The 27,805-nt window shown below is 33.1% G+C and overlaps 2 protein-coding genes across 2 annotated transcripts in view; both read right to left on the bottom strand.

The window, feature by feature from the left end:
• Eip78C (Ecdysone-induced protein 78C) overlaps positions 1-27,805 on the bottom strand; it is a 79,382-nt gene that overhangs the window by 23,275 nt on the left and 28,302 nt on the right. The window lies entirely within an intron of this gene.
• On the bottom strand, positions 18,641-19,930 carry LOC108758158 (uncharacterized). Its single transcript, XM_018502968.1, has 2 exons — positions 19,720-19,930; positions 18,641-19,028 (listed from the first exon to the last, which is right to left on the bottom strand). The coding sequence occupies exons 1-2, from the start codon at positions 19,899-19,901 to the stop codon at positions 18,881-18,883; spliced, it is 330 nt and encodes a 109-aa protein (XP_018358470.1). The 5' UTR covers positions 19,902-19,930; the 3' UTR covers positions 18,641-18,880.

Raw genomic sequence — 27,805 nt, 5'->3', positions numbered from 1 at the left:
GTGGTCTACAATATACCATGGTTCATTGTTCACTACGTCAAAATGATTCATTGTAGACCACCTAGCCTTTTCCACGATAATCTCCTAAATAATGTGGTAAAATAATGTAACAGAAAAAGTTGCTTACAGAATAATAAAGCACATAAAATGTGCACATAAAACTATTGCACAATGAAAAAAATGATAGGTGTAACAACAAGAACATAAAAAAATACGTAAAATTTACGAAAAAAATTTAATTTACAACCCAAAATTCTTAAAATGTGACATTACATGGCCGTCCTTGGCGCGATCTGCCAGTCGACTGGGGAGCCGAGGAGGGGTTCAAATGTGAGTCGCTGCATGATAGCAGCACAATCTGATAATGTCGCATTTGCGAAATATCGCAATGGTTCCTAGTGTACTACTGGTTCACTGTTGGACTACCTACCCTATGCATATTCATGATGCTATAATATCTTATAAATACATTGTTGCAAAATTATAATCTGTTTCCCTATAGGTTTTTTTTTAGAAGACACTTTCTCGGAATCCCGTCGGAGATCCGACTCGAAGAAATTGCCTTCTCAGATATCCGATCGGATACCTAGTATCCGATGTTACATTCTGCCCGGATATCCGATATTCGGTATCCGATAATTTTACGATCCGGTGCATCCCTAATTTAAATTTTAATATAATTTGTCTATTATTTTTGTGAATTGAGAGTGGATGATATGCAAATCGCTGATTGTGAGTGAATAGATCAAACACACAAGAAGTCGTGTAATATGTCAACCATTTTTTACTACTTTAAAATTTGTGAAGCAGAATATTTGTCATGGAGGAAACCATTTGTTAGCACAAAAGACAAATTGGTATTGTGTCTCGTTTATGCATTTATGGTAAAAGAACTAATAAAAAAGTTATCCCAAAATATATCTTTGACAACATGGTTTCATTTAAATCAAACAAGTATTACAATAAAAAAAGAGAAAATCTGATTCAAGAAGAGGCAAGTAAATTTTTAAGCGTTTTATAATTTTGTATTAATGTTCTTCGGTTTGAGAAAGTAAATTTAAGTGACGTATTATTAGTTACGAAAAGAATGTCTGTTACTATACGGTATGTTATTTTAATAACAATAGTAATTGTTATAATAATATGATTAAAATAAGACGTATGTAAGAATAGGGTGCATTAGTTCATATTTAAGAAAAGATTAGCTTAAATTGTTATACTACACGTACGTACATTTAATTATAACTTAACTCTAACAGAACGCTTTATATTTAATATTTCCATATTAAAATAAGTTAAAACTAAGATATTTATTTTTCTGCAATATTTTTTTATATAATCATTACAAAATAATTTTAAAAAATATAGTATTTACTAAGAAAAGTACATATCTGTTACTTATTATTTATTTCTATTATGTTTTAATTAATTTAATATAGAGATTATTATAGAGGTAACTTACACCGTGCATTAATTTACTTCACCTATCGAGTTACAATTATAGCATGTTCGTATTTCAGTTACGTATAAAAAACTATACAATGTACCTATAGAACCATTTCTAGCGTGAAAATGTAGAGAAAGGTTCTCTCTATCACTTTAGTTACGATTTTAATTATAACAATAAATTGTTTAAAAAATCTAATACTAAAATTGTGAAAACTGTGCCCCGGTCTCCCCTATTTAGTTTGCTATATTAAATATTTTAACAGAGAAGTCTACAAGTTAGTTGACACAGCCTCAATATTTGTCGTTACGGCGTGTAGCTTACTATTGCTCACAAAGTTGCCGCGCTATCATTTGCATGGCTTGACTCGAACCGGCAGGCAGCGGCATGAGCCGCTCTGTATGTCGTCGCATTTAAGAGATCCTCTAATTATAGTCTGGACACGAACCGCATTTTGTATGCAGTCTCCAGTTTTAGCAAATACGTTTTTTCTCTCTCTCTCTCTCTCTCTCTCTCTCTCTCTCTCTCTCTCTCTCTCTCTCTCTCTCTCTCTTACACATCTTTTTCTTATTTTTTTTCTTTTTCAGGAATTATTAAAACATTATAATAAATCAAACAAAAGTGATGGACCAATCAAAAGTGGTTGTTTCGCATCTTGACTCTAATTAGAGGATTTCTAGTTGCATTATTTGAGATGCGATTGTGACAGATACCAAAGGATACCAGACACGATAATCTTTTACGAACAGCCATTATCATTAATTTACTCTTACAATTAACGATGCATTAGCGTATCAAGATGACAGACATTTTATCGAGGCAGACATTTTACGTTAATTACTTGCGAGGTAGGAATCAATAGAGGATGCAAATTAAATTATTACGGTATTTACGGGCAATAGATATTTCTCTAATGCGTCTTATTGTACGTCTTTAAATTTTTTCAATTTGATATAATCTATCCAATACTTTTGAATAAGTAAGTGCAGTAATATGAGTAATATACAGATTGCCAGAATAAATAAATCAAAATCGGAAGCCAATATATATCAATCAGAAATTTAATCGCAGATTTTCAGACACTCTACATCTTAATTGATTAGCTTTTAATTTGATGTGATTATATCATATCGATTTTATCAAGATAAAATTATTGATAATTATTTCAAATTTTTCGGTCATTAACGGACGTCATAACTACATAACGAATTAATCTGAAATCGAACAATTCGTTGTCGCGCTTTCGACTATTAAGTTCAGTTATAATTACAATTTCATACTTTAATTACAAATTACAATAAGTCGCATAGCAGATAGATTCGGCGATTTAGAGAATCGGCAATTTATTAAAACTCTCTACCGTTTTTGGATTCCTTCGTTGCGTCAACTTTTCTCGTGCCATTCCTCCCTCGCAAAGTAACAAGTAATGCACGTTACACGATCGAAGTTGGGAGTGCCGTACAAAGTGTCGTGCGATTATCGTGTTTTGATTATCAGAGCGCACGCAATAGGAATAAAACGTGTTTTTGTGAGTGTCGCGTTGTGCAATCGAGGAATCTGAAAGGAGAAGGAATTGTCTCTCTCTCTCTCTCTCTCTCTCTCTCTCTCTCTCTCTCTCTCTCTCATTCTGTAATATTTTTGAGTTCTTATTTAATTTATTTTTATATTTTATTTGCATTATTATTACTTTTGCTATATTACTTTTGTTATTTGTATATCTTTATTCTTTTACACTTTTCTTTTATTTTCATGTTCTTAGAGGGCTTGCCCTTGAATAATAATAAATTTATCCTTATCTATTTTTTAGCCTTTATCTATCTATCGATCTATTTATCTCTCTCTGGAGAGATATGTAAAACGGAGCAACCCTGGGATAAGTATAATTTGTGACTTGTTCATTCGCGGCATTAATTATTTATTCTCATTTGTTCGAACGCTCTACACAAGAATTCGAAAAAATAATTTCTGTCTATAAAATTTCAAACGTATATTTTAGAAGATATTTTATCGGATTTAATTTATCTTGTATAATTACATAATTATCTTGTTAAATCTTGATGATTTTTTGGTAAGAGACAAATAAAATTAATACGTTTAATATATAATAATATACTTTTGTAATTACTTTTTAAAATATCTCTAACTAAGATATTTATTATTTTCTTGCTATTTGCGGAGTTAAACGAATATTCATAATTATTCTATAAACTCTAATGATCACTTTTTGAAATATTAATTACACTCCGCACTGCGAATATATTTGTATTTTATAGTTCAAAATGGCTTGCTTATAATATTATGTATTATACATATATCCTCTGCTTTGTGTCGTATTGGTGAGTTACAAATAATATTAATTTGAGGTAATGAATCTATAAAAGTTATATCAGACACATGCATAGAATATATATATAAATGTACATTTATATAAGCTATTGTAGCTATTAGTGATGTAAGAATAACAATATAATAATAATGAATCTTTCATAGATTCATTATTTTAAAATAGCTAGACTAGAATAGATTAATAATATTATTTAAGCTTTCAATACGTGTAATTACGCAACATACTATTAATTTATTATAAAGTACACATATATATACATGTACAAGTAAATTCATAAAATAGAATTTATTCATATACATATATTATTTATTGGCATATCCTGGTCGATCGTTACACGCCAGAATGCTAACTACGAGATACAGCAACTACATTTGAAATTTATAGGATATAAACTTATAAACGAAAGAGAAATGATAAAATAAATTTAATTGCATTAATAACGCGAATTTCTTGAATTAGCGCATACTCTGTATTAAAATAATATTTGACAATCTGATCGGATTGCGTGTCGCGATAATTAAATATCATAACGAAGCGACAATTAACTTATCAATTATTAATCAATGAAGTACAATTCGCTGCTCGAACTGATAAAAAATTAATTAATCGAATTTTCCGACAGTCAATTTTCATAGGATTATTTTAGCTCTTTTTATTACATTTTATATTTTCTGGAGAAAATTCAGTCTCTCTCTTCCGCGAAGAGAGCCCGATTACAGAATACTTTTTTAGTCGTGATTCTCACATTATCTCGCATTAACGTTTCTCGGAATATATATTTATCGTATCGTATCGTCGGGAGCCTTCGAAGATCGACATTATTCTCGGGGCCGCGTTCGCGCTCTAAGAATACCAAGTATCGTTGTCCACACCTCTCGAGAGGGAGTAGACAGACGATATGGCGTAATTCTCTGGTACAACTGCAACCGCGTACTCGCGACTGCACGGCCTCGACCTAGGCTGCAGTTTCACGGCGCCCCTTGTTTACAAGGAAGCGTTGCGTGTCGCATACATCTGCGCATGGGTCACAGCATTCGTATTCCAGTCCACGTCCTATGCGTCCGTCCGCGCCATCGTGTCGAAGTGCAGTGTGCGAGTGTGCCTCTAGTGCCGATGCGTGATGGCATTCTGACGCGGCGCACTGTGCCAGGGCGAGGCGAGCCTCGTAAGACAATACCTTTTACCGGGCTGAGGTGTGAGTTACGCTGAATGCAATAGCGTCCCACAACCCGGAAAAAGTAAATTAGAGATAAACCAGCGTAGCGAAATTTTTTCTCTTGGAACTCGCGAATGGAATTGCGAAATTTTGATGAAAAGAATTATCAGCTTTTTTTCTCTTTTTCGTAAATAACCGAATAAGTGTCCGAATTATTTTCCTCACTTTTAATATTAAAACTACCGATGAATAATGTATATCTTTTTTCTACTATAATATTAAAGTACACTATATATATATATATAAAAAGAATAAAGGTGGAAAGTAAATTAGTGAATTTATAATCATTTATATACTCTTTCTGCAATAAAAGTCACAGAAAATGCATCGTTATAAATACGAATAATTCTACACTGAAAAAAAATATAATCAATTCTAATAAATATTTAGTTCAATACTGCCAACTAAATATTTATTAAATATAGATATATTTATTTGATATAAAAAATGTTAATTTGATTTAACAATCTTTTTTTTACTAAACAAATATTTATTTACTGTAAGTAAATATTTAGTTGGCAGTATTCAACTAAATATTTATTAAAATTGACTATATTTTTTTTCAGTGCGTAATAAAAATTATAATCTAGTCATTTTAAAAAATGCATTTTTCTGAGACTCCTGAAATTTTATATTCCATAGGAATGATTAATTCAATCAATTATTAGCATCACTAAAAAAATTACTAAACATTGTAAACAAACTTTCGTACAATTAAATTAGTTTTGAAACAGACGATTCGCAAGGTTTTTAAATTATTTGATTTAATGCTGCAGAATATAAACGCACATCTTAGGTAGTCTCGTGTTCGCGGAATTCATATATTCCAACCGGAATAATCTGACGGTGGTTGGTTGCATCGCGCTGAGACGCTTGCCGATATTATCGCGTGGCCGCGTGAGTCATCTCCGTGAACTTGAATCTCATTTTTATTGTTCCCGCGGGATCCTTCGTCGTGGTACACGCAATAAAGGCCGGGATCTCGTATCGCGTAATAAACGCTATTACGCGCGTGAGATAATATTAACGATCGCGCAATATGCCGGAAATACTGGCTGGCGCGACTATAGGCGCATGTACCGTTACGCGCGGGATTAGCGTTTGGCTCTCGTAATTAGCAGCAGCCGGTTGTCGGATTCAACGATCGTGACTCGATGCATTCAGATACGACTTGCCATATACGACCTAATCGAAATATCGTTTATTACTTATATATCTTAGCCAAATTGCGATTAATTAGGCACGATTATGTCAGAATGTGACTTATATAGAGTGTCGTATAAAATAAAAAACAGGCGATTGAGAGCAGAAATTAAGACGCAGTTATTGAAGCGTTATACGTTAACAATGTATTTCATAAATCTTACAACTAGTACGATGAAATTGAACGTTTCGGCTCAATTCGAGCCATCCTCAGAGATGTTCAAATAACATTACAATCGATTCCAGATGAGATTCAAGAATGCAGCTAAAGGAGCCTCTTCAATTTCAAACTTGAGAAGCATCACTGTCAATTAGTTGAATGGCTAACTGAGTACTATAGAAAAATCCGATTTCATCGTACTAGTTGTAAGATTTATGAAATTACATCGTTAACGTATAACGCTCTAATAACTGCGTCTTAATTTCTGCTCTCAATCGTCTGTTTTTGATTTTATATATGTTATTGTTTTAATCTCAAGAGCTCAATTGTATTCTTTAATTTATTTATATAGAGTATGTCGCCCAACACGATTATTTTTATTACTATTGAAAAGGATGATTTCACTAAAGCATTTAAAAATTTATCTAGATATAAATCTGAAAATAATTTTGTTGAACATCAAAATAATTATGTAGAACGTTCAAACTGGTCAGAATACCAAAACTTTTTACAGCTTTGCTCGAATTATGCTTGAGGTTCCTATGTAATTATTTTATAATCCAATAAAATTATTTTTATATCTAGCTAAATTTTTAGATGATTCAGCAAAATCATTTTTTCTGTATATTAACATAACATAAAAACATCGGGGACTATCTGATCCAGCTATCTGATCTAAACAGTATAATACATTATATATTTTTAGATTAGATATTACTTATACAATCTGGGAAGATTACTATGCTCGAATCACTCACTCCTCGGATCACTATCTGCTATACACGATATAAACATAGAAAGGGTAATTTTGCTGAAATATTTAAAATTTTAGCTAACTACAGATCTGAATTAATTTTGTTAAACCATCAAAATAATTATATAGAACGTTCAAACTAATTGCCAAAAGGAATGCTCCGTTTTACGCTTACAGCGCTTGTAAATATCATTTGTCCTTGTTTTAATATTTGATAAACAACAAGAATGAACCGATGCTTGCACTGTGTCAGCGTGAAAACGAAATGAATCCATAATGTCAAAACTTTTTGTAGTACTGCTCATCATATTTGAGATTCCTATGTAAATATTATCCGATAAAATTATTTTCAGATCTGTATCTAACTAAATTTTTAGATATTTCAGCAAAATCGTTCCTTCTATTATTTATATCAAACACATATCTTCATGTCAATTTATGTACGACAACTTTAATGTGCACACTAGTATATTCAACTGAATTCGCTATTAATCGCTCAGTCCTCGTGTAACTTCTGTCTCACGGTATTGAGTTGAGTCGAGTCCCTTGTTAAAGAAACGTTCTCATAGGCCGGTATTCATAGTCGATTCTTATTTCAAGACCGTCTTAAGTAATTTCTTAAGACGCTAATGCGGCCCTCTGCTTGGTTCGCGACATCTCAAGACTGAACTTAAGGCGATTTTGAATATAAGAACTGACTATAAATACCAGCCATAGATAGATTAGATTCTTACGGTGCTTGGCGTCGCAACGTCGTTTTCGTGGTGCTGAAAACCAGCGGATCGATAAGCTCGCTACTCGCGGGCAAGGAATTCCGATCATTAAAAGACGTTCAAACCTCATATAATCTCTCATATCCTGGAAATATACAAAGCGTCGCATATATACAGTACATGAGCCTTTGTTCGAAACGAGTAAGTAATTTATGATCGCGTTTACGCGCTCGCGCCCGTTCGCTTTCCAAATGCACTTTCTACGGCCGATCTCCATCGCACGAGAGAAGTCTGACACATCCCGTTCTGTCTCTCTCTTTTTTCTCCTTCTCCCTCTTTCTCTCACACGCGCTCTTTCTCTCGCTCTCCGTCCCTCTCTTTAATCTCTCCTTTCTCTTTCCCCTTTCGCCTTACCGTCAGTTACTCTCTTCGTCCGAACGCCTATCCGCGCTCGTTATGCAATTCCAAAGATATACGGTCGCTTCAGGAATGTCTGCACTCTGCAGCCGACTGTGAGCTTGGAACCATTTTCCGGGTGGTCTATGTACAGAATTTCACGCGTGACATATCTCGATACAAATGAGTATCCATATCGAGCCAAAAAAAGTCTCGGATGCTTGAAAAAAAAAAAACCCGTTTCAGCCATGTCTCTTGATAAATCACACCAACTACATGCAGATCTACACTGTTAGATATCAAATGTCCAATAGTAACCCAATTCCTTGAGATAAAAGTGATATTTTGTTATTTTTTATTTTCATGTATATTAAAAGATAAATAAATCCATTTCTATACAAATATTCAAAATAAATAAGAGCTATTAAGAGCCAAATGCTGGATGTTTTTATATTGCGGAAACATTATATATAATTACGTTAAATATATGTATTGAAAATTAAAAGATTAAACATTAAAAATTTGATAATAACCATACGTTTCGACCTTTAATATGGTCATCTTCAGTGGGAAACTATTAACATTAAATAACGTATCTAAAAATTAAATATTAACTGTACGTGATAAAAAAGATATATACTATAAATCTATTTCTGTGATTAATTTCAAAGTAAACGTCATCTATCTTAATGTAGGTACTCAGTAAATAATAAATTTGAGTTTTTTTTTTTAATACATTTTCTGCAGTTAATTCCATCGTTTTAGTTAAATTAACGACATATTGGGTACAAAAGCGAAGGCGATCTATAAAAATTATTAAAAATAACTCTATATTTAATTGACAAACAACAACGAGATACGGAATTCATCGAAAAATAGAACTCCGCAAAAATATCAAAATGTTAGAAAATTTAAAGTTCTGGATGGATAGAAAAAGAGAATTTTTCAAATCATGAATAAAAACTAATTTTGAAAGATACATCGATATTTAACTTTGTATGTGATTCTTTTTTTATACTTAAATTCAACGAGGAACTAAAAGCAAGAGCCAATCATATTAACGAATCACTTACTAAGCGCTTACCAAGCTGCCTTTTCTGCTGAATGCAACTAATGCTTATCGCAAAAACTGAAAACGACTTGGCGCGATAATATAACTTTGCAACTAGAAAGTGTGTGTCTGGCGATTTTCCCGGGGCGTACCTGGCGAAAGATGAAGGATCGATGAAAGGTGAGGGAAGGCGTTATTGATCAGGAAGATGCCTTACGGATTTTCGTGATTAGCGTGGGAGAGAATTATAGGGCATCGAGCACAGGTGTTGTGCAACTGAACGCGGAAACGCGACGTCGATAAAGCCGCTTTATAAGCGAGAGAGGCCAGGCCCGGCGAAGGGTCCGGCGTCGCCAGACTCTCACTCGGAGGTCCTCTCTCTCTTTCTTTCTTTCTCTTTCTCTTTCTCTTTCTCTCCATCCGCCGCCACCCCCTCGCACCCGACGCATTTCTCTCTCCGGCATGTTACAGAAATACACCGGGAAAATTATGTCACTAATGCGCATGGATATATCTCTAGGAAACGCCGCTTTCGTTACGTCGACGAGACTGGAGACTTCCAGTATAGAGATCTCGCTGTATCATTCATTTATATTCAATGCCTTAATTTTCATTCATTTTTAAGGCTTTTGCCTATTCACTACAGCCATCTTGGATTGTGACGTCAGAAGTGAGAGAAATATATAAAGAGAATTCTTACAAAATTCTTAACCCTATTAAAATGTAAGTAAGTACTTGTGGTAAAATAACATTTGTAAGTGACAGAATAAATTTGTAAAATATAGCGAAAACTCTCTTGTATTCTGGTAATCAACATATTCAAGTAATCATATATTTGAAATTGAATTGTGCCTAATGAGAAAATAAAACAAGCTATATAATAGCTGACGAATTGAGATAAATATGATTTTCTATTTCGAAATAAAAAGAGAATTTTCGATGTATCTTATAAGTGTATCTCAAATGCAAATATTGTTTTATTGAAAAACGTTTCTATTTTAGTATATTTTGCAAGAATTTTTATTATATGCTTTCCTGCTTCTGATGTCATCGATCTGAAGATCCGTGATGAATAGTCAGGAACTTAATTAGTCTTAACACTTCGATCATTGCACATTTAAACAAAAATCATATCCATACAAATTATAGCATGATTAGAAATTTAAATTTTTCTTTAATTTGCATTATCTGTATAGGAACGACGAATATGAATGCAAATTAAGCGGAAGATAAAGTCATACCTCATATGAGAACCGTAATTCTTAAAGAAATATGAGTATCATTTATATACAACGTGACAGTCAATGCGTCAACATGTTCACTATCACCGCGCTAAAAAGGAGGTAGACGTGGAGAGAAATTACCATTTCTTGCGTAATTACCTTCTCAATAACTTTGGCATTTTCAATTCATTTTTTAAGAGCCAAATTTTTAAGAATCAAGTTTTCACCGAGAAATAATTAATTGTTCGTACTGAAAATATGTCTGTCTTATTGAATAAATTAAACTACTTACTAGGTTATATTATCTAATAAATCTCTTGTCTTATATATCGAATAGATAATTACGAATAACTATTTGCCTGTTTCACGTTATGCAGTGTCTGTTGACGCATTATCGCAGTCTTGCTTTTCCCGCTGCAGTACTTCGACTTCTATAATTGTTATGCATACCGTATCGTTGTACAATCCTAGATTTCATAATTACTTCCGCAAAAGATAGAAAAACCCATTTGCCTCGTTATAAACGTAATTCCCTTGCATACGAAAAATATGATAAAGTGAAAAATATGAAGTAAAATGATTCTCACTATCTCTTGTTGAATTAAAATTTTATTAGAAGTTATTTGTAAAATTAAATGAAGAATATTGAATTATATCATCCACTTATATTTCTAAAGTTTAATTCTAAATTTATATATTTAATTCATTTTATGCTGGTGGTTTTACAAATTTTTAATTTTGCTGATATATCATTCTATGCATACATATACTATTATACTATTATATAATATCTCTAATATTATCATAATTATAGAATTATGACATATTATAAAATTATTATTATTAAATTTAGTTATAAAGTTATTATTCAATTTTTCAGGTATTTCATTTTAAGTTAATCGATGAAATATTCGTAGATAGAAAAAAAAAATATTAGTAATGTAAAAAATTTGAAAAATATAAAATGGTTCTCTAATGAGGATAGCACAGCGCAAAATGCATGCGAATAATTAAGGTATAAACTGTGCTCATAGAATTCCAGTCTCACGCAATCAATGCTTTTCCGCTTTTATGCTGGATACATGAGAAATAAATTGTAAATAGCGTCAGGTTCACTGTTGTGAGGATTATTACGAAAGGTATGGCACTCCCTCATTCATTTCTTAATTACATTCAATTAATCATTTAATTGCCAGTTCATCAATTAAACGATCCTCCGCTTCGGCAAGTTACTTCCGTGAAATTATCGGTCTCAAGATTCTCGGAGATAACGAGTGTTGCATCAGTCACTGAGCGCCAAGAATTTCATTTATGATATAACGGATGTTCTCGAGTTATACGATGTCATATGTGTAATGGACAAGCGGTCGCTAATACGCGTCGAGATTTCATTAGTTCGGGTTAATTTCATTTATACTGAAATATACTAGAGAGTGCGAAAATCTAGATGCTTTGACGAGTTAAGTTCCAGAGCAATGAAGCTTCATTTAATTTCAAGCGGATTTTACTTCGAGAGAATTCACTGTAGCAAAGCTCTTTGCTTACGAGGACAAAAAGGATTTTTCTGTCGTTGTAAAATTGTCGTTGCTATTCTACGTAAAAGCGGCAAAATTTTGCTACCATAATCAAATATTCGATATTACAGCAAAATGTACTTTATATTTCTGGTTAAATATCTTTTAGATAAAACAGAGAAGTTCCTATTAAATAAATATATTCATAGAAATATACGAAAATTTGCTGTTAAGATATTTTATTTATAATAAATATATTATGCTGGAAATTGTTATTTAATTCAGGATAAAAAGTTTTTCCTCCGTACAGAGAAATATTTAGTTAAACAGTAAATAATTGCAAAATTTGTTAAAAAAAAAAATTTTTACTCTTGAGGAATCTGACCTTAAAATATAAATTAGGACATGCCAAGCGTGCGTTTGCGTTTTGTCCGAGTAAAGTACGGAAAAGAGAATTTAAAAAGCTAATTGAATCGTCTTTCTCGCAACAAGATTTACGCAATTAATTGCGATCTTTTTAAAGTAACTCTTTTTTTTTAATAAGTCAAAGCGGAGCTTTAGTGCTAAGTTTAACTCGGAGAATTTTATGGAAACGTCAGCATATTCATATTGCGTAATGAGCATTAATTACGTTTAAGAAAGTTTCTTTTCGACCTACCATTGGAAGTAACAGCGAAAGTTTTAGCAACCAGTATTCATGAAACTTTTTAAAATTAACATCGCTTTTTCCCCACAAATGAACGCTCTATTCAATGCAAGTACAATGTAGATAGAAGGACAACACAGATACGGACTGCGGCATTCCTGCTTTTTCGCTCGTCGTAAACGCCGGACGTAGTTGTATAATTCCGAGTTTTAATACAAGAATTGCGTTAATATAAACATGCGAGATGAGAATCAAGTGAATATATTTGGAAATGCGTCCCAGAGAATATCCAGCTTATGTGTTTATATTACCATTGCAAATGGGATTGAGCTCGAATTAACGTGTGACGGAGAGATCTTTTGCGCGCGCGCGTGTGTTCGTGTGTGTGTGTTGATATATTTCATTCTTTCCTATATCTATTACATATCTATTATATGCGTATAGTATTTACATATACAAAAATTATTGGCATACGTAAAAACAGTCTATCATTCCTGTCCGAATTATCGATAAAAATGCTTTAACTCTCCATCTGCAATCATATTTTTGCTCCATCTGCCTACAGTTTGGGTCTTTTTTTGTCCAGATCAAGTTTTTCTACTGTTCTAAACTTTCAAAAAATATGAAAAAAATTCAGAATTACTTTTCAACGTTTCTATTACATTAGCAAGTAATTTTTTATGTTGAAATTCAAATGTTGAAACGTTCATTTAATAAAAAATGAAATATAAAAATGGAGGAAGGAATTTGAGAGTAAAATTTCGCTTTTTTCGTACCAAAAAAATTCAGACTACAGACAAAGGATTAAAACAAATCTGGAATCAGACGATAGATGATGATACACGTCTTATTAATCAGCAATGTAATTTCATTAGCACCTTTCGCGCTTATTCACTATTATTAGTTTGACGAAGCATGCGAGATTTTATATGTCTTTTTATACATATCGTGGGATATAAAATAATACTTTGTTCTCGCGCATTTCCCTCTCAAATCGGATCACAGTAAGTAACAGAGATTAAAAAAGAACCACATCGAATAATCCGGATTAAATGCAGAATTAGAGAGAGTACGTCCGTGCACGCGTTTTAAACGCAGCCGGACGAGTTGCATGGATGTCGGATTATCGATTTTATCGCATGCTGCAACTCGACGGTGCGCCGCACCGCACCGTTGCGATTTTATTTCTGTGCGCGATTTCGACGCTTTCACCGCGGTTACGATATAATATAACGTACACGTGATACGTGCATATATATTCTACAGAAGTACATACGATTACGTGTATTACATAATATTATTTGATAAGCAGTGTGTACCGAGCACATAAGTTGTTCGCTGCAAGTTTATTCTCGGAACACGTTAATATCTAAAATTAATCAGCTAAATTTCTGTTTAAGTAAAAGACTGTTATTTTTTTTTTTTTGAAGTAAATATTACGTGCTGACGTGCTTCGTGTCTATCCACTATATTCTTCTTCAAACACTTGAAAAAAAGACAATGCATAATTATGTAATTAGCAAATTATATTTCAATTAAATAATATAGATTGTTTATTATATTAAATTTATGATATTACATTGATTATAGAAGCTTCCCCCCTCTCTCTCTCTCTCTCTCTCTCTAAGTGCTTACATTATTAGCTAGAAAAATAAACATAAAAATAATAGATACATTTTTAATATTTATCGATGTTGATGAAATTTAAAATTTGAAGAATTTTTTTTCGCGGGAGATTAAAGATAAATAAGAAATGGACGAGGAAGAGGGAAGCTATTCCTTGCTTTCAGTATGAAAACATTCTGTATTCAGATATCGACACTTAGCTAATGCCGAATGTCAGGTATCGATGCCAAAAGCACTCGGCCGGAAGAAGAGCATCTCGAAATTTTGCATCTAAAGCCACAGCTCTTCTTCTCACAAGCATTCAAGCGCGTTTGCATTCGACACTCTGGTCTCGTACGAAATCAATTACTGGTTACTCGGTTACCGGCTAGCGTGTGTCGCATACAGGCGTGTGTGTAAGCGTGTATGTGGAAGTGCTTCCACGTAGCATGTACTTACGTATGAATATATTTGGACGTGTGTGTGTGTGTGTGTTTATTTGTTTGTGTGTATCACACATGTATACTTACACACATGCTTGGCCAGTCCCGTATCGTAATTCGCAATTTGCTCGAGCATTCACCTTCGAATTCCCGTTATTCACGTTCCATATCGTCATCGTATGCTCGGGAACCACTCGATGAAGAAATGATTGTTTTAGTCAAGAGACTGTTGTAAAAAGTAGTGCCGGCTACACTATTATCCCGTATGAGAGTCTTCGATTGCGATCAAAAAGCGTCTGGATAAATGACATTTGATTATGGCACTTTAACTTCAAAGTGACAATCTTAGCATATTTATACAGAATCAATCGAATAAGTTATAAATTGCTATGAATACAGTTATGGATTCTACGAGTATATTTTCGGATTTGTCTACTTTTAACTCTAAAAGTCGCTAACAGTTTCTCATTGAAATTTAACAATGTTCAATTTCCTGTTTTTTATCTTCAGATATAGCGATAAACAATTTAGATTTTCTTTAGACAAAGATTTAAAAAACAGGTCTGTCACAATTATCCCAAAGATCTTTTTATAATTATAAGAAGAGAAATTTATGGTAAATGCAAGAGAAATTTTGAATATAACAATAGTCATTCTTTACGTTAATAATGCTCGATTTAATCGTTTCGCGCTACGTCTTCAAGTTAAACAAGTTGAACATCTGATATAAATTATTATACGTGAAATACGGTTTTTAATGAAGTTTTCGAGAACAAAAAAAGGAGATCGGAACAATCACTTTTAAAAAAAGGTATTTCAAACTCGTTGTCGATTTTTAACACGGCGAAGCTCCAAAGAGCCATTGGGGATCAATTAACGAGGAAAAATATCGCCATTCACCGATATCCACCGATGAATCACCCTTAAACGACAGACTATCGCTGTAGCCACAGCTGCTGCGTAACCGCGGCTTTTGCACTGGCCCTGTGTAGCACGTATGATTATTGCCGGGTCGGTCTCGGTGGTAATTAATTCTTACTGATGCCGGCGCTTTGTAATCGGCGTTCTACAGACACCAATATTTATCGCCGTCCGCTTTATAATTAAACGCCGTCTTTAAATCGCACGGTGTTTAATGCAAACCGACGGCGCCATCGCGTTTTCTATTCTTAGCTCGCGTTATTATCGCGTTATTATCGAATTCTTCGCACTGATATTATCGAAGATAATGATGGCAGGTAACCGACGTGCTTTCTCAAATTTGCACGTTGTAGGGAGAGAAATTTATCCGTATAAAAAGATGGTGTAATACTAATTAATGATATTACATTAGCATATGTGTAATATTATATTCTTATATAATATTACTTATATGCTAATGTAATATTAATATGGATAATTATTATTTTTACTTTTTTTTTCTATCGTATTTTTTGGTCGTTACTTGCCGCCAAAATTATCGAGCGCAATGTACACTGTGTGTGGAATGAAATATCCACTAACGGAACCATTAACACTAAGATTTCCTCCGAAATCTCCGTCATATTAGCATCATTCGTATTACATAAGAAAAGTTTTGATTCGCCTTCTAGAATACCCGGGGAGTAACTTTATACGAGGAAATCGATCGCGATTACGCGGCACGAAGAGAGACTTTCTATTCGTATCGCCGTATGCCGTTTGTAAAGTTCAGCGCCGTTTCACGATTCGTAATTGCTGCACGTGTTATCGAATCTACATTACGTTTCCACGTTACAATCGACTCTTTCAAAAACTGTCGTAAAATATTGATCGAAAGAAAGTACGTGTCGTACCACTCGTACCTAAATGCAGTAAATCATTTACGAGAAACGGAACGTTGCACAGAGAACGAAATGTCATAGCATTTTGCTTCTGATATTCCTTCCGTGTACACCGAGAGAAATGTTTGGCATGAATAACCAAAGTTTTGTTATTGAAAAACTGTTTGTTGTTGTGTGACCAATTAAACCGTTGGTTATAACGCCGATATTAATTTGTTGAATTTACTAAACAAACTGATGATTTAAACGATACAAAACTGTTTTGTGTGATGCTCAGAGATTGTTTATAGTTAAAAATAGAACATTTTGTTACCGGAACAACATAATTACATATAAGATATATATCTCACTTTCTACAGAGTGAAATTATATTTGGCGTCAATCAAGAGAAATAGGCTCGTGTAAATGCTACGCAATTAATTGAAATGTCAAGGCTTTTATTATAAACGAGAGCAATATTAGTTAATTAATAAAATTCACATTATATTCACATACGTATACCGTTAAAAATCTCAAGCGTTTCGACTTACAAAGTCTTCATCAGTGATTAACAAAAAAAACCTATTTATATAACCTCTAACAATGTCAACTAACGTACTTATAATATAAAATAAAAATTATCGCACTAAGCTAGTCCTATATACTTATTTCTACATTAAAATATTACGGATCTATAGAAGTGTCCAGTCTGAAGATTGAAGAGTCCATAATTGTAAAAATTGTGTGTAACCAGAATACCGACAAACTATACGTATGTGAATATAATGTGAATTTTATTAATTAACTAATATTGTTCGTTTATAATAAAAGCCTTGATATTTCAATTAATTGCATGTATTTGGCATTTTTAAACTTTCCTAGTTTGACAAAGGTATATATAGAGTCAGATCGATAGTTTACTAATCGCTCTGAAAAAAAAAATGTCATGATTGACCAAAATTGGCGAGACGTACATGAAACTGGTCTCGAGCTGGTCTTTAACCATCCCTGCTTTATATTGCGATTACGTCGAATCTTTCTTCCTTTTTTTCTTTTTGTCTTTTTTTCTTACGAAAAGATACGCCATCTTCGAAAGCTTCGCCAAACATTCCTTGCTCTATCATAATAAATTTTGATTTTATAATAAGTATCCCAATTTTATAAAACGTCCCAGATAACATTTATGTTGCATAAGATGTCCAAAAGACGTTTTTTAGACATCTTGTGCAACATACATATTATCTGGAGTGACTAATCAAATAAAATTATATACTGTTAAATTCAAAGATTTGTCAAATTTTGCTTATGTAAGAAAAAAATATATTACGTTTTGCTATTTTTTTTTTTAAACTGCCCATTGATAATCGGTTACTTGCAAATAGTTATCTTTTTTGTTATCATTACTATAATTTTTTTTCTCAGTGTAATTACACGAAAAAATGGTTTTGCTAAAGTTTCGAAAAATTTAGATATAGATATGAAAAAACAATTATATACGATGCTTAAACATGATGCGTATTGTTATAAAAAGTTTTGACACTTAGTAATCAGCCTGAACGTCCTACATAATTATTTTGATAATCCACAAAATTATTTTCAGACTTATATCTAGCACTTTTTAAAACGTCAGCAAAACTGTTTTTTTATATTGTATAACTACTGCACAAGTAGTCTGAAAAAAGTACGGATTCGTTTGTTTAACTTTAACTTTTAGTCTTTTCTTAATGCGAAAACTTGGTTATTGAAATAATCATCGTTATTTATCATCGTGATACACGAAAAGAACAATTTTGCTGAAGTAGAAAAAAATTTAGCTAGATACAGAAAATAATTTGGTTGAGGCATCAAAATAATTACATATAAATCCCAAACATGACGAGCAATGCTATTTTTAATTTTGCAATTCTAGCAACTAGTTTAAATTACGTCCTACATAAGTATTCTGATGATCCAACAAAATTATATTATTAGATTATTAAAATTATTATCCGTATCTAGCTAAATTTTTAGATACTTCAGCAAAACCGTCATTTTCGTGTAGATAAGTAGAAAGATAACACCTTATTGAGAGATTAAAAATATTTCATTTATTTCATAAGAATGCATTTTATTTAAATATTGCTATTATTTTGTGTGGCGTTAAAAATGTTGCGTGATCGCGTTTCCGGTAAATAAATATGTTTAATTTTCTTTCATTCCTATGAGAAAGTTAGACGATTCTTTAGTCCTTTGTATACGAGGATCGATGTTACGCTCTTAGACGTTTGCTGTCTTCGTCGTTCACAGCTGATTATCTTCTCTCTTTCTGCACGGTACATTGATCCCGCGAGAGATTGTAGTCGTGTAATTAACTCGTTATATCTATCTCCCGCGACCCGGCATTACGTAACGCTTCGTCTCTTGCTCCTGCCTCTTCTTCCTTTCTTTCCTTTTCTCAATTTCCTTCTTTTCTGTTGTTTCTGTTTTTCCTCGTTCGACGCACTCGTCGGATTCGCCAGACGCTTTGAATCAATAGTGAACTTTCTTCGACTGTATCAGAAACGTTTTATCGAAAAGGGATTTTTCTAAAGAAAAAATAATGTGTCTAAAATAGTTTCCTTATTCATCTTAGTATCGACTTGGAATTTATCGGAGAATATAATTATAAATGATATACGCTAAAGATAAGAAGCGGGCAGTCAATGACATTTGATGCTTGACAGAAATTATACAAAAATAACGAATGTCGAAGATACAAGAATAAATGAAATTTTTCATATATCGCGTATATTGACGATAAGATATAGTTATAAATTCTTTTTTTTTCTCTCATATGCATACATACACACTGTTAAATTCATAATGTCAAATTATACTCAACTTAAGTTGTTTTTAATCATTTAAATAGGTCGTTACCTCTCTTATTCAATATGTTGTTAATTTAACTAAAACAATGGAATTAAACAATTTAACTTAAGAAAATGTATTAAATTGTGCTCGAATTTAGTTCATTATTTACTAAGTGCACACATTATCCGCACATGTTAATACGGATGTTGTTTACTTTGAAACTAATCACAAAAATTAATTGATTTACATTTTAACAATGAAAGTTAAATAACAAAATGTTATTTAATTCGAGAGATTGGATTTTTACTCCTTTGAAATCAAACAGTGGATATCTCATACAATTAAAACTTGGAAAGTAATCTTATCCAGTGATTGTGAAAACATTTGTTACTTGTTCGATCGCGTGTCTTTGTACGTTTTCCAAATGATTACACATTCGTGCGACAAGAAAGTACGTTCCGAAAGGGATGTAGAATCAATCCGTGACGACACCGGGTTGCTCCTACTACAAACGAACAAGCGCAAGATTGCCTCGATTTCCGAGTTCAATTCCTGTGCCACGGCATTCGCCATTGAATTCTTATTTTAAAATGTCGCGACTTCATTCCCGACAAAAAGATATCTTGGATTGCTAAACGTCAAAACAGCAAAGCGGAGCGAGAAATCGATAACAAAGAAAGCGACGACTCTTCAATAAAAATGTAGCGAATGCTTTATTTTAAAAGCACAACAATCATGAATATCAAGAGGTTTTCAAGAAATTGAAGAAACTTTTGAAGTGCAATGTTTACTTTACATGTAATTTAAATATTGAGGGGCGTTTTATATTAGTTAAAAGCACAGCCAAAATCAGCCAAAGCAGACTTCTATAACTAATAACAGTCAAAAAATTTTGGTTGTGAATATACTCTGAGACTAAAAAAACTGCGCAACAAATAATTAGTTTATAATGACTTATGCACCGCAATAACTATATTTTGTAGTTTTAATTAAATAACTTTTAAACGAGGAAATCCAAATGAAGTTCTGTATGAATATTTATTAGACTTTTATTAGAATATATAAAAAGTTTGATTTAATGTTATTTCCACATACAATTTACAAATAAATATTATAATACAATACGCGATTTTGTACAAGTATCAAGGTAAACAAAAAATTAAATAACTTTTAAACGAATAAGAAAATTGTGCTCAAATTTTACACAGATATTCAAACGTAATAATAAAACAATAATTTATAAAATTTATATATTTTCGATAATATCACTGGTCGACAAAAATTCAACATTTTTTTGGCCTTAAAGTAAACGAAGAAACGTTTCTGATAGATTTTGATGCGCTGATTACGAATCTGGTTGCGAAAATGTCATATCACGTCAAATTTTTGAGATATTCTAACTTAAAGGTGCAAAAGTGAGGTTTTTGTGGTAAAATGGCCGATCCAATATGACGAATTTTTTTATTTTGAGATTTTGATCTGTTATATTGGATCGGCCATTTTTAATTTTGAAAATCTATCTTCGGATTCGTAATCAACGACCCGAAAAATCCTCGGATACAAATTTTCAAAACAATCGGTTACAAAAACATACAAAAAACTCTGACACAAAAGGTTAAAAAACATAAAAAATTCAATTTATTCTGTTTCAGCGAAAAAAAGTTGGATCATAGCAATCGAATATGCATTGGAAAGAGTAAGAATAACACTTTAATGTGACATCTGGCTGGATGCTGAAAAAAAATTGTTAGGCATTTTATAAGTCATTGAAAATGGCCAAAAACCCCATTTTTTGCACCTTTAAGTTAAAATATTTCAAAAATTTGACGTGATACGACATTTTCGCGGCCAGATTCGTAATCAGCGCATCAAAATCTATCAATTTTTATAAGTCATTGAAAATGGCCAAAAACCCCATTTTTTGCACCTTTAAGTTAAAATATTTCAGAAACTTGACGTGATACGACATTTTCGCGGCCAGATTCGTAATCAGCGCATCAAAATCTATCAGAAACAACTTCGTTTACTTTAAGGCCAAAATGATGTCGACCAGTGTATTTTTTTGAGATGTGATACATCCTTAATAAAACTTAAATGTATAAAAAATAATTCTAGTTTCAGAGTTCATAAATATTGATGAAATAATTTTATTAATTCGCCGATAAATATAGAAAAGACCGCGTTTAGTCTCGCGCATAATCGCTTTAAGATTAGACATTGTGCTTGCCGGAGAAATTAGGCTAAACGACGAGCTAAACGTCTCACGCCCGAGGAGTAAAAGGCTTTTGTCGTGTACACGTGAGACAAGAGGCGAGAGGAGGATATGACCGACGACAAGAGTCCCTACTACACGCTTGTCGAGCTGGTATTCAAAGAGCCCTTTTGCCGGAGGAAATACCGTGACGCAAAGTGCCACGTGTTTACAAGTCTGTGCGCCATTAAGAGAGGATCTCGACAAGGAGAGGAAAGGAGAAAAACTTGGAAAGTAAAGGGATTATCACGTGTTATCTCGTTGTTGCGTCTTCGCCCTTTGATTTTCACGAAAGGGCCCTCGTATCACTTTACTTTACCCGTCGCTGTAGACACATAATTAATTTACCGCAGTGCGAGAGAAAAAGAACTTTGAGCCAAATGAGCAGTTTCGAAAAAAACCATATCTAAGGTCGGTATTCATAGTGGGTTACTTTAAGATCGCCTTAAGTAATATCTTAAGGTGCTATTACGACCTTCTGATTGGCTTATGACATTTTAAGACTGTATTTAAGACAACTTCAAATATAAGAATCGATTATTAATACCGGCCTAAAACTAGTATTTATAATTGGATCTTCTAAGTCAAAGACTGTTTTAAATACAGTCTTAAAATGTCACAAGCCAATCACAGAGCAGAATTAGCATTTTCAAACATTACTTAAGACGATCTTGAAATAAGAAGTGACTATAAATATCGGCCTAGACGGGGTAAATTTCAAAGGCGAAATTATTTTATAAACGGTATTGTTATTATAATCAAAGTCTACGCTATTAAATATTAAAAGATCAAATTTAAATCAATTTCTTACGTTAAGTAACATTTTGTTATTTTTAAATTCCAAAAATATGTGAAAATGTATTATTTTAATTCAAAACATGATAGAAAAACAATTCATTTCTATGATTGAATCATTTAGTTTCAAAGTAAACAATATTTATATTAATATATGTGCAAATAGTAAATAACAAATTAAATTTAAGTTAAGTTAATAATTTTTAAGTTGAATAGTCTAACTCTGTTGTTTTAGTTAAATTAATGACATACTAAGTAAGAGTAGTGGCGACCGATGCGAAATGATTGAAAATAATTCGAATTGAAATTTGACATCAAGAATTTAACAGTATAAAAGTGAAATAATTTCTCATTAAACCATACGCTAATTAACCATCACATCAGTGGGATACACAGTGACATTTATAACGCGACAATTATCGTGATATTGTGATGATTTTGCGTGATGCGGTATAGTCGCGAATTTCGAATAAGCGGATGAGTGAAATGATAATCGTATCTATGGGAAAGAGACGGTCGTTCGATCAGCGCATCGACGTCGTAGACGAATTCGTGCTTATACGTGGTCGTGCCCGACCTGGTCTTTGCCCGAACCGAACTCCGAAGTCGCGAACGTCGTGATAGCAAAGAGGAGAATCGCAATAGCGTGGAAAATGTCGTGCGCCGAGTAACCGCGGTGCCCGCACGTTACCGCACGTTACCGCACGTTACCGCACACGTGCAACGCGAACGTCCGCGTACGTCGGCGTCGTGCAACCGCGGTTTGCACAGATCCCGTCTAACCTCTGCCATTTCCCATAGTCATGCCACACCCAGGCGCTCTCGCTCGTCGGCCGGTGATTAACATTAGCGATGTTATATGCGCGGAGGGGCAATTCGAACAAAGAGCAGATGCTTGCGCTGCACATGCATCTCGACGCGTATGTCTCTCCCGGTCGTAATGATTGTCTTTACCCTCGACAGTGCGTGTGCATACACTGCATACGCATGTGCGTAAAATTGGGCGAAATTTAATTAAATTAATAATTACCGCGTAGAGGATTACGTACTGAAGTACTAATTGAATCAGCCTTTGTAACAGTTCCCCAAATGTTGCAAGCCGCGCGCGATGATAATTAGCAATCTACACCGTTAACACTTTTCATTAAATTCTCCAAATGACGTAAACCGAATGTTATGATAGATTTTATGTAGATAATATCGAATTGAAAATACGACCTAATATTGTTTTGTTTATTGAAATTAATTCGGATCAAAGAGTTAATATTTATAACTATTTAATAATCGATAGTTGTAATTAATTGACGGTTGAAATGATTGACGTATATAATAAAATAATGACAAATTAAATAATTAAAATGTCAATCATTAATTATGAAGTGATTGTACTTTATGTGTATGTGTGGATTGCAATACGTCTATAATTTCTAACAAGTTGAGTTAGAAAATGAAGTGTCCTCAATAATATTAATTTGAACGCAACAGAATTATTGCTACTATAAGTATTCATTATTCACATGTTTTATATTTTCTTTATATAAAATATTTTTACACATAAATGAAGACAGCGATAATACATTATTTTTATATAATATACTTTTATGTAAGCTAAAGTCCATCATTCATATCTTTTAAACTTTCTTTAATGGAAAACACATGAAATATTTTTAAACATAAATTAAGACTGCTATGATATATTTCTTTTTTATATAAGTTAAAGTCGAACATGAAATTTAAAAAAAAAAAGATGGAACTGAAAGGAGAAACTATCACCTGTCTTTTTTGCCTCGTTCATATTTTCTATGGAATTTCATATCTCGCGTTTAGGAATGGCAAATTAAGCTTGACAGAGATTAATCTTAGCACATTGCCGGACATTGCGACGCGGACAGAGGATTAAAGCGAGATTCGCCGCGTACCTGTGCGCGCCGAGTGAAATTGCGCTGTTAATTTCTCAGATCGAATCGGATACACGAAGGACGCAGTGAAAGCAGGCAGAATACCACCTCTTCGGGGGAAGGCGTCGTGAGACGTGCCCTGAAATAACCGTCTAATAATGCAATGCGGAACAAGTTATTCTGGTAGCCGAGGCCCCTCACTGGGTTAAGCTAAGTGTTTGCCCGCCTTTTGCTTTGCTTCCTTTTGCCTTAGCAGTATAGATTGGGACAGGCCATGGATCACGACACAAGCTCGCAGACGACACACAGTCGTAGATGGTCGTAGAGTAAGAGAGAGAGAGAGAGAGAGAGAGAGAGAGAGAGAGAGAGAGAGAGAGAGAGAGAGAAAGAGACTCTCTCTGATCTGTTGCACACCCGTATCTTTTGTATGTGTGCATGTATCTGTATTGCAGAATGCACGATGCATTTGGCTCATCATACGGAGACTCGCCAAGCACAAATACAGTTTCTTTCTTCTTTTCTCTAAATGAATGATATCCTTGTAAATCGATGCTCGTTTGAAATTTATATTACCGTCTCGCGAATTTAATTGAAAGGACAGAATTAAACTGCCACATTAGGATTTACAAAAATTGAAATATAGTATATTTAATAGATATTTGTGTGTTAGCAATTGATAATATAAAAATAATTCTGTTTAATAAAAACTTACTCTCTAAATTTTTTGGAGTGAAATTTTCACTCTAATCGTGGAGTCACTGATCAGTTCACTTTACGTAGAGGAAGTATTTACTTTAATAGAGTGAATTCTTTCACACTAAGACAAAAAGTGAAAAGTTTCACTCTTATTTTTAAAGTGAAATTGTTAATGCTCTAAACTTCACTCCAACTTAAAGTGCAGAAATCTCGCCAAATCACGCCTAACGCCTTCTCAATTCTTGTTCTTGTACAAGTGCCGTTTACAATTGCCAATTATTAACTGTGTTTAGTTGTTTTGAGTGTTTAAGTGTTTGACAAACTCGGGAATGAATCTATCAGAGGTAACCCTGTTTATACATTTGTACCTATATAAAATAGAAATCAAAAGAATACGAACAGGTTAAGGTATTTCATATAATACTTTAGGATAATGAAAGAAATTAATTTCTACTGACTATACTTAGAAATTTCAAGACTTAGTCAAAAAATGCCTGCGACTTTATGATTAAGTTACAAAACATCCTCTCTCCGAAAAAAGTCACTCTTTTTAGAGTTGAAGAATAAATCCAAATAAAGAGTGAACAATTTCACTCTTTTAAAAAATGAAATTTCGCTTCACTTCGATTGGCGGTATTTTCATGAATATTTGGAGTGACTTTTCACTACAAAAAAGTGAGATTTCATTCCAAGAAATTTAGAGAGTAGAAATGATAATGTCTCTTTTAGTAATCTTTAAGTGGGTAGGTGACTACAGAAAGAATCTCACGCATCTTAAGGATGCTAAAGTAACCAAATTATCGACGTTACAGTTGTATAAAAATCTCCGAATTGACTGTACGGAATCAAAAATCCTTTTACAGAATTAAAGTAGATGCAAAATTAGAAGGTGGTGCAGTGAACTTTATACTAAAATCGAAAAAAAGTTAAAAATACTTATTTGATTTTAGTGTAAAGTTCACTGCACCACCTCCTAATTTTGCGATTACTTTAACCCTGTAAACGAATTTTTGATTCTGTCCAGTCAATTCGGAGATTTTTATGCGACTGTAATATCGATAATTTGGTCCAGCATCCTCTTAAAAACCTGAAATTTATTCTGAAAAAGGAACACAAAAAATCTTGTTTAAAAATCTTAAAGTCCATTTTTTACATTTCTCTTTCTTTTATAAGGATATAACTAATATAAATTTAACTCTATACATATACTATTAAAAAATACATATAATTGTAAAAATAAAATTTTTTAGAGTGTTCTGAACACTTATCTACCTACTTAAAAATTAATTGCCTAATATAATAAGACTACTTTGCACATTAAATACATACAATCATTAAATGGAATCTTCAATTTTTACTTTACTTATGACAAAAGCATCATTCACGTGAAAAAATAAATCTTAAATCTTTCATTTTAAAAAAAATTTCATTCTAAAAATATCGAAATAGATGTGTCATTTTGTCATATGTTTAATATACAAAAAAGATTCTATATTAGAATTATTGGCACTTTTTGTTTACTTGAACCAATAAAATATGTTTCAATCAGAGTATTGCTATCTTTTGCATGTTTCAGAGTAATATAATATAATTTCCTTTTTAGAATGTGATCAATTCAATAATTAGTTTGAAAGATGCATTTGTTAGTTACGAGTCGCTGCGGACTATTTCTATTTCTCGAAAGTCGTGAAAAAGTCGTGACTCGCTGCACAAGCGAGTATCGATTTTCCCCGCGCTTGACGTTTCTCATTGGCGATCTTTCATACCGTTCGTGTGTTACACGCGCGAGTTACATATCGCATAGCCGTTTTCTCGATCTTGGCGAGCGAGAAGAAGAGAGCGAGAGAGAGAGGAGAGGAGAGGAGGATGGTGAACGATAGGAGTCGAACGAAAAGAGACGAGAAGGATGATTGCCGGCTGGGACGGGCGGGAAAGCAAGAGAGAAAAGAGAGATAATGTCTTCCGCGTTCGCGCAACCGCTTACGGGTTTATACGAGTCGGTCGAGTATATACATACGGCTCGCTGAAAGCCCACCGGTAACACTCTCAGCTCTTACGAAACCTTATTAAGGCACTTTGTGGCGCGAGAGTGATACCTTCGAGCGATTGAGCGACGCGCGTCGCGATTTCTTTTCGGCTCTTAAATCGTCAAGATGTGTACCTTCGTCGTAAATTTCCTACGTACACGGGTCGTCCCAGAATCATTAAGAATATAGATAAAATGAAAAGGAATGGTTTGTGTTTGGTGTGTCGGTTCGATCAGGATATATCTGAAGGCGATATTCATAGTCGGATCTTATATTTAAGACCATCTTAAGTACAATCTTAAACTGTCACGAATCAATCAGAGAGCCGTATTATATAGCGTCTTCAGTTCTCTCTTAAGACATTACTTAAGACGGTCTTAAAATAAGAACGGACTATGAATACCGTCCTGAGAGTAATTAAATTCAATTGTAAAATTTCACTTTTATTCGAGACATAAATTGCGCTTTCGAGTTGGAACGTGACAGTTAAATATGATGCTATGGTGAGAAGCTAAAAATGTGCCTGGCGATTGATATATACAGATACAGATACAGATCAAGCGCATTTCTAATTAATAAATTAGCTAACAATGAAAATTGAACTTAATTCCGTTCGTCATGACCGTGTGAATGAAGAACACTAGCAGACTTCGTTAACAGAAGAATGATGTTCTTATTTCATTTTTTGCTCTTCTTAATCTATTATCAGTGTGGATATATGTATATACACATATAATAAATTTAAACATATAATAAAAATACATATGTAATATTAGTATAATATAAAAAAGAACGATATTACTGAAGTAT

Source organism: Trachymyrmex cornetzi, unplaced genomic scaffold (genome assembly GCF_001594075.2).
Source record: "Trachymyrmex cornetzi isolate Tcor2-1 unplaced genomic scaffold, Tcor1.1 scaffold152, whole genome shotgun sequence".
In the NCBI taxonomy this organism is placed as follows: domain Eukaryota; kingdom Metazoa; phylum Arthropoda; class Insecta; order Hymenoptera; family Formicidae; genus Trachymyrmex; species Trachymyrmex cornetzi.
This window is presented reverse-complemented; position numbering and strand designations above follow the sequence as displayed.